Below are 12,152 nucleotides of genomic sequence, written 5' to 3' on the forward strand. Positions count from 1 at the left end.
CCCACAACTTCTGAAAAATCTCTAGAATGGGATATAGGCAAAATGACTCAAGAGCCCCAGCCCAGCCCTGCTGGCCTGCCTGTCTTCACCATACCGAAGAATAGAAGTGCAGCCTAACTCATGACCAGAGCATCCTTCCTCTTACACTGCCTGCATTGTTTGATCAAGCCTCCTGCCTTCGGCATTCACCAAGGGAGAACTAAGTATCTGTCTACATTCATAGATGCCTCAAACTCCAAGGCTGGGTGTCAGTCTCACCTAGCACTCCCCACTGCCTTCCCAGTGTTCGCTGAGAGGTTGTCAGAAGCCCAGCCACTTCATTTGGTTTCTCACATAAAGAAGAGAGGAGAGGGGTGCCAGCACTCTACCCCAGTGAGCACTCCTATTTCCCTGTTAATTGGGCTGATGGTGAGTTCTGGGGATGCAGAACCACTCCACCCATTTGAATGTCAACATCTTTGCCATTTGTTCATCTGTAGGGGCTCTCTTTAGAATTTGGCATGACTTAACCTACATACTCTTCAGCTTGGGACTGCAGCTGCAATTGTTTATGTAGAAGAACTTAAGTAAAGTTTTAAAGCATGCATAAACTAATAATTACCTAATTATCTGTGGGGAAAAAAAACAAGATTATCTGTTGGGTCTCTCCCCAAGTAAAATGAGTAAATTATTACTTTTACTTTTCAGCCACTTTGGGTTTTGTTGGTATACTCTGGGGTTTTTATTCTAATTTATTATTGGTTAATTATTAGTTTTTCACTATATGTATTTTTCCCACAAATTATAACCTTTGATGTCTGTTTTATAGCCACATTATAACCATTTTTCAGGCTGTCTGTATTTACACAATTCTGGCATTTACTGGCAGTTCTTTCATACTCTGACTTCCCCACTTGCAGGGGCTTATTGTGGTTAATCACCCATTTGGTGTGTTCAAAATTCTTTCCTTCAGTAAAAAAAAAAAACATATACAGAGGCAGTGAGTTTATCCAGCCTTTGCATGTACAAGAATGTCTTTTATGTCCATACAGGCATTTAATGACTAAGAAAATTTGATGTAAGTTTCTTGTTTCCCTTCCTTTAAGCATTTTCCCAGATGCTGTGGGATTCTTTGATTATACATGAAATTATCTAAGATCTATTTAGGTGTTAATTATTCTTCATGGGCTCTGCCTGATATATCGAGTCCTTTTTATCTGCAGTCATATCCTTCTTTAGCTCCAGTTTTCTTCCACATCTTTGAGTATTTTCCCCATTTCATTCATTCAATTTTCAAGAATGACAATTATTTGTATATCTACTTACAGTCTTCCATATCTACTGTCTAGTCCATCATTAGTACTCTAGGTTTTTCTTTTGTGTTCCAAATTGAGTCTTTTAATATCTGATTTAACTTTCTGGAACTATTTATATTGAATACCCAGACATAAATTCATAGCCCCACATATACCATTATATAAGATATAATGGAGTATAATAGGCTATTAAAAGGGGATTCTATTATAAGTGCAAGATAAATTGTTAAATATTCAGGTACATACTTAATAAAAAAGGTGAATGGAAGTTAAAAGAAAATATGAAACCTCTACAGATTAAAACAATGAAATCAAATGGAAACATGGCATATTTATATATGGAAAAGCTAAATATTTATAGAATAATTGTACACCAATGACACTGTCAGCATAATATTTTTGAAGCTTGACGAATTATTCTGCAGTGTGAAGTAGAATGATATACTGATTGAAATATCAAAAGGAATTAGATAAAAAGGACTGAGAGTATAGCTCAGTGTTAGAGCATATGCTTAGATGTTCACTCTCTAGTACACACACACACACACAAATAAGGGACAACTGGACCTAACAAGCACAAAATTGTTAATAAAATATGTGGCACTATACCCTAATGGAGAGCTAATGTGTTTATGGATTTTAAAATGTCATGAAGGGAAAATGATGGGCAATTTTTAAAATGTAATGCTATATTCTCAGATCATAACATACACAAAATACATTTCCAAATTATTTTAAGTGATTAAAAATATACCATCAAATATATTTAGATATTTAGCAAATCATTTCATGAATGGCTTTCTGAGCTTATTTGAAAAATATTTTTAAAATATAGTGGAAATGAAATACATTTAATTGTATAAGTACTTGTAAGCCTGTACTTCTAAAAATGTCCTAATTACAAAACTAATATCAAACAGAGAAAATGTTTTAAATTTGTCAAAGGTTAGAATGTTTATTACATAACATGCTAATATGATTTTATTACATCATAATTTAAAAATAGATGAAGATAAAATATAATTCAAAAAGAATAAATATATTGTAATATAATTCAAACATTTGAGAACTTAATCTTAACATAAGACATTAAGAAATTGGTGCTGACACCAATAAAACTTGGCAACAGCCCAAATGCCCATCAACTGGAGACTGGGTCAAGAAAATTTTTTTTTATGAAATGGAGTACTACTCAGCCTCAAAAACGAGAAATTAGAGACATTTATTGCTAAATGGATGCACATTGAGGCAATACTCTTAAGTGAAATAAACAGGACACATGTGTGTAAATACCGAATAATTTCTCTAGTGTGAGAAACTGAAAGTGTAAATAAGGACTAAAAGGTATAATAGATACTGTGAAATAGGAAGAAAGGGGGCAAAGGGGAAGGGGAAGTGGGAGGGGGAGGGGAAAGGAAAGAAGGGAATGGATTTAATGTGAGAAAATGAAAAAATGGAAACAAAGTCTTTGTAAATAGGGAGGGATGGAGGGGTTGAGGGGAGGGCAGGAGAAGGGGGAAAATATAAGAACCAAGAGAGTATGTAAAAGTGCATATCTCCAATGATGAATGTCATTACATTGTACACCTAAAATGTACCAATAAAAGGATACACACAAAAAACGAAATTGGTGCTAAGATATTATAGTGATACATGCATATCCATATTTCACAATATAGGTATGCATAATTCACAATAGCTAATCTGTGGAAACAGCCTAGGTGCCCTTAAATAGATAAATGGATAAAGAAAATGTGATATATAATATATATATGTGTGTATATATAATGGAGTATTATTCATCCAGAAAGAAAAATGAAATCAGTAATTTGCAGAAAAAAATGGATAGAACTAGAGACCATCATGTTAAGGGAAATAAACAAGTCTCCGAAAGTTAAATATCATATGTTATCTCTTATATGAACAATTTAAAAATAAATAAAATAAAAATAGAGGAGAGATGACAGGAAACAAGAAGGGTAGACTTTTATAGATGGAAAAAGGAATAAAATAATCAAAATCTTTAATGCATATATCAATTTACCAAAATGAATCTCATTATTCTATACTACTGATATTGACCAATTAAAAATAAAAGAAAGAAACAGGCCAGGGATGTAGCTCAGTGATAGAGCACTTGCCTAGCTAGCGTGTATAAGACCCTGAGTTGGATTCTCCAGAATCACAAACACACACACACACACACACACAGAAGAGGTGACTTAATACCATAGTTTTAGTTTGCCAAGAATTGGTGATATTTGATATAGATCAGGGAACTTTGACACATTATAGCCATTGACAATGAGAATGCAAATTGTTACCATATTTTGGGACAGAAATTTTGTATTATCTGTCAATTAAACGTTAATGGTTTGGGGTTAATTCTGTTCATAGAAATCTACTATAAGGAAATGATGAAAATATTTTTAAATTATCTATGTGAAACAGTCCATCCCAGAACTATTTACAAGAGTAAAAATTGGGAATCAAACTGATATTCTTCAACAGCTTTTTCTTAAGTGATCATATACACTTTGGAGACATTTGAAAGTTATAGAGACATCTTAAGCTTTAAAGACTACGTAAAACCATGAAAAATGTTTTAAGACAACATTTAATATATATATATATCAACACTATAAACTATGTAGTCTGGAAAAATATACACTAGAAGGCTGTGCTGCATTTTTCCCTATATGAAATAACTGTACCATTTTTAATATGACCTAGCTAATAATATATAAATTGAAAGAGAATAAATGTATTTTCGACATTAACTTTAACTTTCAAAATATTTGTCTACCAAAGGTGTCAGTCCACGTGCATCCAGCTTTTACCCCGCCTTACCTTTTCCCAATTGGAGATGTGGCCATCACATACACGGCGACTGACTCATCCAGCAACCAAGCCAGCTGCATTTTCCACATCAAGGTCATTGGTAAGCCTGCCAATCACATGCATGAGTTTACAAACATAACCCAGCACTCCAGGGACTCGGCCTTTCCTTTAGTTTCAACAACTTCCTTTCCACTGATTCTGCCCACTGGCACTGAAAACCGCTCAAATTACTCTGCCTGTGACACCTACCTGCCCTTTAATTATCACTGCATTTCTTTGATTTCTTCCCATATGAGCCTCTTGAAAAATTTTTGATGGTTGCCATCCTGCTCTTCTTACATGCCATTAATTCTCAGAGTCACTCAAGTCTGGCTTCTCTTCCTTCACTCATATAAAGCAGTATCATCAAGGTCAGCAGTGAGCTCGTATTATTCCAGTTGCACACTTTTCAGTCTTATTTTACATGACCTTCCCTCAGATTTTACATTAACCATTCTCTTCTTACCAAAACTTTCTTCTTTCCTACCTTCTCTGACACCATCTTACTTATTTCTCCCCATTTCTCTCACCCATCCTTCTCTTCTTCCATAGGCTTCTCTTTTTCACACCAGCTCTTACATGTTGATTCCTCACATCTCTCAAGGTTTCAGCCTTGAACTTTGGTCCTCTGTCTTTCTAATTTTTTTCCTTAGTAATATTGACTGACAACTCCCAGATTTCTGCCTACATCTCAGATCTCTTTTCTGAAATCAAAACCTACATATAAAACTACCTCCTGGATTTTCCCGTGTGGAATATCTCACAAGCATTTCAAACTCAACTCAAACACACTATATTTCCTAGCTCAAAAAATTGTGGAACTTACCAGACAGCTACCAAGCAAAAACCTAGGAGTCATTCTTGACCCTCCATCACCAACATCCTGTAAGTTTATCAAGTTCTACTGATTTCACTCACTAAGTGTCTCTAGAATCTGTCTTTATCTCTTCATTCTCACAACCACTACCATAGATCAGTCCTTTGGCAGAAAGATGAAGATGGCTTCTCATAGCATCTCCCAATCAGTCTTTGTTTGTCAGTCACTCAATAGATAAATACCCACTGTTCACTGTCAAGATATAATAATGGAGAACTAGGATATATAGTGGTCTCTAGTGGCCAAGAGTGAAAACTGAACCCAAACTGCCTGAGTTCATTACCATCTTCACCATGTGATCAATCATGTACCTGTGCCTCAGTTTCTTCATCCAAAAATAAAATTAGTAAATCAATAATAAAATACTTCCTAAGGTTATTGTTTACTTTAAATTACTTGAAATATATCAGCCATTTGAAATATTGCCCAACACACATCAAACTCTATGTAAAAGCTAAATAATAAGATATTGACATTTTATTACTTGTCGTGGGTCTATCTTTAATGCATTTACCTTAAAACTTAATACATTAAATCTATTTTAGCTTAAGAATTTTAAATAACTTTTTGAAATAACTAATGTATATAAAACAGATTTCTTGGCTTGTAAGTTATAGGTTTTGGCAAAAGTAGATAAAATATTCAAGTAAAAAACCCTAATTTTGCTGTGCTTAGTATTGTAATTGCTTTTTCTTTTTTTTTTCACTTTAGTAAATTCTTTTATTGGTACATTGTAGGTATACAACACAATTACATTTCTCATTGGGAAGTGTACCTTTACATAATGCATCTTGGTTCTTATTTTTTCCCCATTCCTAGCCCTCCCTTCACCCCCTCCACCCTTCCCTATTTACAAAGACTTTATTTCCATTTTTTCCATTTATCATCATTTTTCCTTTCCCCTGCCCCTCCCACTACCCCTACCCCTTTGGACCTTTTCTTCCTATTTTTCATTATCGATTATTCATTCTAATCACTGGTACATTTTAGGTATACAATATAATGACATTCATCATTGGAAATTTGCACCTTTACATAGTCTCTCTTGGTTCTTATTTTTCACCCTTGCCCAGCCCTCCCTTCAACCCTCCATTCCTCCCTATTTACAAAGATTTTGTTCCTATTTTTCCATTTTCTCATATAATCCCATTCCCTTCTATCCTTTCCCCTAACACTCCCACTTCCTTCCCTTTTGCCCCTTTACTTCCTATTTCACATTACCTATTATAGATTTTAGTCCTTATTTACACTTTCAGTTTCTCACACCAGAGAAACTATTCGGTATTTATACATGTGTGTCGTATTTATTTCACTTAAGAGCATTGTCTCAATGTGCAGCCACTTAGCTATAAATGTCTCTAATTTCTCATTTTTTATGGCTGAGTAGTACTCCATTTTATTAAAAAACCACATTTTCTTTATCCAGTCTCCAGCTGATGGGCACTTGGGCTGTTTCCAAGTTTTAGCTATCACAAACTGTGCTGTTATGAACATGGGTGCACATATATCACTGTGGTATGATTCTTTTAATTCTTTGGGGAAGATTCCCAGCAGAGGAATAGCGGGGTCAAATGGGACTTCCAGTTCTAGTTCTTTGAGGTATCTCCATACTGATTTGCAAAGGGATTGCACCAGTCTACACTCCCACCAGCAGTGGAGAAGGGTTCCTTTTTCCCCACAGCCCCACCAGCATTTGTTATTGGTTGAATTCATGATAGCAGCCATTCTTTCTGGAGTGAAGTGGAATCTCAGTGTTGTTTTCATTTGCATCTCTCGAATGACCAGTGAGGTTGAACATTTTTTCATGTATTTAGTTGCTATTTCTACTTCTTTGTCTGAGAACTGCCTGTTCATTTCAGATGCCCATTTTTGGATTGGGTCTTTAAATTTGGGAGGTCTGATCTTTTTAAGTTCTTTATACATTCGAGATAGTAGACCTTTGTCTGAGGAAGAGCAGGTGAAGATTTTTTCCCACATTGTGGGTTGTCTCTTCACACTGCTGGTGGTTTCTCTTGCTGTGCAGAAGCCTTTTAATAAGAAGAGATCCCATTTGTTGATTGTTTGTGCTAGTTCATGGGCAACGGAGGTTTTGTTCATAAAATCTTTTCCTACACCAATGTCTTCAAGGGTCCTACCTAACCTCTGTTCCAACTGGTTCACAGTTTCTATTTTAATATTTAGATCTTTAATCCATTTTGATTTTAGTTGAGTGCATGGTGAGAGATATAGGTCTAGTTCTAATCTTTGGCAAGTTGAAGCCCAATTTTTCTAGCACCATTTATTAAAGAGGCTATCTTTCCTCCAGTGAGGCTGTTTGGCTCCTTTGTCAAAGATGAGATGGCTGAGTGTGTCTGGCGTTGTTTCTGCATCTTCTAATCTGTTCCACTGCTCCTCAGGTCTATTTCTTTGCAGTACCATGCTGTTTTTATCACAGTAGCTTTGTAGTATAGTTGCAGGTTGGGGATTGTGATACCCCCTGCCATGTCTCTGTTACCTAGAATTCCTTTTGCTATTCTGGGTCTCTTCTTGTTCCAAATGAATTTTTGGATACTTTTCTCAAGATCCATGAAGTATGCTGCTGGGATCTCAATTGGAATTGCATTAAATCTATATAGCAGTTTTGGAAGGATGGTCATTTTCACTCTATTAATCCTTCCTACCCAGGAGCACGGGATGTCTGTCCATTTTTTGATATCATCTTCAATCTCTCTTTTCAGAGTGCCATAGTTTTCAGAGAAGAGGTCTTTGATTACTTTCGTTAGGTTGATTCCTAGGTATTTCAGTTTTTGGGATGCTATTGTGAAAGGAATTATTTGCCCTATTTCTCTCTCAGTGAGTCTGTCATTGGTGTAGAGGAAAGCTATTGATTTTTGTGTGTTGACCTTGTAACCAGCTACTTGACTGAATTTGGTTATTGAGTCTAGAAGACTTTTGGTGGAGTTCTTGGGGTCTTCTATATAGAGTATCATGTCATCTGCAAATAATGACAGTTTGACTTCTTCATTACCTATCTTTATTCCTTTTATTTCTTTCTCTTGTCTAACTGCTGTGGCTAATGTTTCCAGAACTATATTGAACAAGAGTGGTGATAGTGGACATCCTTGTCTTGTTCCTGATTTTAGTGTGAAGGATTTCAGTTTCTGACCATTTAGTAGGATATTGGCTGTTGGTTTTTCACAGATGCCTTTTATCAGATTGAGGTAGAGACCATCTATGGCAATTTTTATAGGGTTTTTATCCTAAATGCATGTTGGATTTTGTCAAATGCTTTTTCTGCGTCTATGGAGATAATCATATGGTTTTTGTCCTTGGCTCTATTGATATAGTGTATTACATTGATTGATTTGCGTATATTGAACCATCCCTGCATCCCTGGGATGAATCCCACTTGATCAGGGTGTATGATCTTCTTGACGATCTTCTGTATTCTGTTTGCCATTATCTTATTAAGGATTTTTGCATCTATGTTCATTAGTGAGATTGGCCTATAGTTCTCCTTTTTGATTGGGTCTTTCTCTGCTTTGGGGATCAAGGTGATGCTTGCTTCCAGGAATGAATTTGGGAGTATTGCTTCCCTTTCAATTTCATTGAAGAGTTTCAACAGTAGTGGCAGTAGTTCCTCTCTAAATGTCTTGTAGAATTCAGCAGTGAAGCCATCAGGGCCCAGGCTTTTCTTAGTTGATAAATTTTTAATTACATTTTCAATTTCATTGGTTGATATTGGTTTGTTCAGAATTTTTAGGTGTTCTTCGTTCAAATTTGGTAATTCATATGTATCTAGGAATCTGTCCATTTCTCTGTGTTGTCCATCTTATTGGCATATACATTCTGGAAGTAGGTATTGATGATCCTCTGGATTTCTGCTGGGTCTGTTGTAATTTCACCCTTTTCATTCCTAATTGCATGGATTTGAGCCTTTTCTTTCCTTTTTCTGACAAGGTTGGCTAAAAGTTAGTCAATTTTGTTGATTCTTTCGAAGAACCAACTCTTGGCTTCATTGATTTTTTGTATCATTCTCTTAGTCTCCATTGCATTGATTTCTCCTCTGATCTTTATAATTTCCCCCCTTGTATGAGCTCTGAGGTTGTCCTGTTTTTCTTTTTCTAGAAGCTTGAGGTTCAGCATCAGGTTGTTTAATTGGGCTTGCTCTGTTTTCTTAATATGAGTATTCACTGCTATGAATTTCCCTCATAAGACTGCTTTCATTGTGTCCCATAGATTCCGATATGTTGTATTGTCATTGTCATTTAATTGAAGGAACTGTCTGATTTCTTCTTTAATTTCCTCTGTGACCCATTGGTTATTCAGAAGTGTGTTGTTCAATTTCCACGTGTTCATGAAATTTTTCCAATTTCTTTTCCTATGGATCTCCAATTTCATCACACTATGGTCTGATAATATACAGGGGATAACTTCAACTCCTTTGCACTTACTTAAACATGTTCTATGTGTGAGTATGTGGTCTACTTTGGAGAATGACCCATGTGCAGCTGAGAAGAATGTGTATTCTGATTTTGTGGGGTGGAAGACTCTATAAACACTTGTTAAGTTCATTTGTTCAAGAGGTTGATTGAGTTCTAGTATTTCATTACTTATTTTTAGTCTAGTTGATCTATCTATTTGTGACAGTGGGGTGTTGAGGTCCCCCACTACAATTGTATTAGTGCATATATGACTTTTCATGTCTGTTAGTGTTTGTTTGATATAGTTGGGCACACTACTGTTTGGTGCATAGTTATTTATGATTGTCATCTCTTCCTCTTGGATTCTTCCCTTTACAAGGATGTAGTGTCCTTCTTCATCTCTCTTAATCAGTGCTGGTTTGAAATCTACTTGATCTGCAAAGAGGATAGCTACTCTTGCTTCTTTTCGGGTTCCTGTCACATTTAGTATTGTTTTCCACCCTTTAACTTTCAGTCTGTGAGTTTCCTTTTGAATTAAGTGTGTTTCTTGTATGCAGCATATTGTTAGATTTTGCTTCTTGACCCATTCTGCCAGTCTATTTCTTTTGATTGATGAATTGAGACCATTAACATTGATGGCCATAACTGAAATGTATTGACTTGTCATTGCCATGACTTTTTCTTTTTGTTGGGTTCTCCCCCTTTACATTTAATTTCTTGTCATGCCAGATGGGTTCATTCTGCTTTGCTTCCTGGGGTTGTAATCCTCAACGTCTGTTCCTAGGATATTGTGTAAAATTCTTTGGAGTGCTAGTTTGGTATTCATGAAGTTCCTAAGGTGCTCTTTGTCATGAAAGTATCTTATTTCTCCATCCATTTTGAAAGATAATTTTGCAGGGTACATCAATCTGGGTTGGAGGCTGTTTTCTTTTAGGGCTTGGAATATGTCACTCCAAGCTCTTCTTGCCTTAATGGTTTGTGTTGAGAAGTCTGCTGTGGTTCTGATGGGCTTTTCTTTGTATGTGATTTGTTTCTTTTCTCTGACTGCTTGTAGAACTTTGTTCTTCTGCTGAGTTTCTGGAATCTTAACAATTTTATGCCTATATGTAGATTTTTTTTATCAAGGCTATTTGGAGTCCTATATGCTTCATTTTTCTGTATGTCAAGCTCTTTTACTCTGCTTGGGAAGTTTTCTGCCATTATTTCTGTGAAGAGATTTTTTTATGTCATCTGCCCTCTCTCCTGTTTCTTCATTGAGCCCAATCAGTCTTATGTTATTCTTTTTTCATCATCTAGCAGCTGCTGGATTGATTTCTCATGTTCCCTTATAATTTTGAAGCTATTTTTCTTTTCCTGGTCACTAATTGAAATATTATCTTCTATATCTGAAATTCTGTCCTCACATTGGCTCCTTCTGCTGTGTAGACTTTCAATGGAGTTTTTCATGTCCTGGAAATCTATTTGCATCTGTTTTATGGATTCCATTTGTTTCCTATGTTGGGATTCCATCATTTTCCTGAGCTCCTCTCTAGATTTATTAATCATGTCTTGCACTAGGGGCACAATTTCTCCTGTTATCTGAGAAATTATTTCTGATTTCATTTTTTTCCAGATCCCCTTTTGTTGCCAGTTCAGTGGGTCCAGGTGGTTGAGTATCAGAGTGTTCCATCTCATTTTCCTTTGGGGTTGCTGTAGGTGATCTGGGAGTCTGGTTTTGAGAGTTATTTACATGTTTTCTCATTTTGACTTGGGGGCGGCTGTTGGTGCCTGCACGGATTACCACCTCTGAGCTGGGAGAGGTGGGACAGGGGCCAGGAGCAGCGGTAGGGATGGTGGACCAAAAGCCCTTTCCTGTAGGCTGGGACAGCAGGATGGATGGTGACCAGGAATCCCCTTCCTCTGGACCAGGAGCAGTGGGACGGTGGCTCAGAAGACCCTACCTCTGGGCTGGGAGCAGCAGGACTCAGTACTGTGGTCTGGTGGTCCGGTGTCCTCAGTGTCTTTGTAGTGTGGAACCAGGTGCCTGTACATAGGAGTGGTGGGTGGGTCCCATGGATTGTTACTGGGGCACAGGCTGCTTTGGTGTGTTCTGCATGGGACCTCGGTAGGGTGTGCTGTAGTTGCTTTTTTGATGTTGTTTTAAACATGAGCTTTACCAGTAGCATGGAAAATATATTATCTTTTAATGTGGCATTGTTATTTAGAACATGGGAATGTATTTAAGAGTTACCAAATGTTAGTTTTTGACATGAAGAGTCAATAAGATGAGATATAAAACAAGTACTCAAGCATCCAGATGGATATTTGCTGAATTTCCAAATTATAGAAGAGAAAAAGGGAAAGAAGGAAGTGGAAGCAAGAGGGGAGGAAAAGGGAGGAAGGGTACATGGGGAGAAAAGAGATGGAGAGAAAACATTCCCAAGACTACACTTTTCTTGTTCTCTCCAGGCCATTGGTTGTCTTATTGATGACTAAGAGGCAAGAAGAAATGCTTCTACCTGATATTCCAAGGAGTCCTGCTCTGAAGTGGGCTTTCCCTATCCTTTAAGACAGTGCATCTGCTGACACCTTCATCCCTCTTGAGGCTTACCGCTCTCCTATACCTGTGATTCAACTTTGAAATGTTTGGCTAAAATCACATAAGCTTAGCAAATCTTGGAATATCCATTTGTAATTTATTTTGGGAAAATAATAAAT

The 12,152-nt window shown here is 36.6% G+C and overlaps 1 protein-coding gene across 2 annotated transcripts in view; it reads left to right on the forward strand.

Annotated features, from left to right (window-relative positions):
• Svep1 (sushi, von Willebrand factor type A, EGF and pentraxin domain containing 1) overlaps positions 1-12,152 on the forward strand; it is a 235,937-nt gene that overhangs the window by 102,615 nt on the left and 121,170 nt on the right. For both annotated transcript variants that reach the window (XM_004848137.3, XM_021261140.2), the window contains one exon: positions 4,107-4,236. In XM_004848137.3, coding sequence (XP_004848194.2) covers positions 4,107-4,236 — 130 coding nt within the window. The remainder of the gene's footprint in view (positions 1-4,106; positions 4,237-12,152) is intronic.

Source organism: Heterocephalus glaber, unplaced genomic scaffold, assembly GCF_053883595.1.
Source record: "Heterocephalus glaber isolate CG9 unplaced genomic scaffold, H.glaber_assembly_v1.0 deba00001481, whole genome shotgun sequence".
NCBI classification, from domain to species: Eukaryota; Metazoa; Chordata; class Mammalia; order Rodentia; family Bathyergidae; genus Heterocephalus; species Heterocephalus glaber.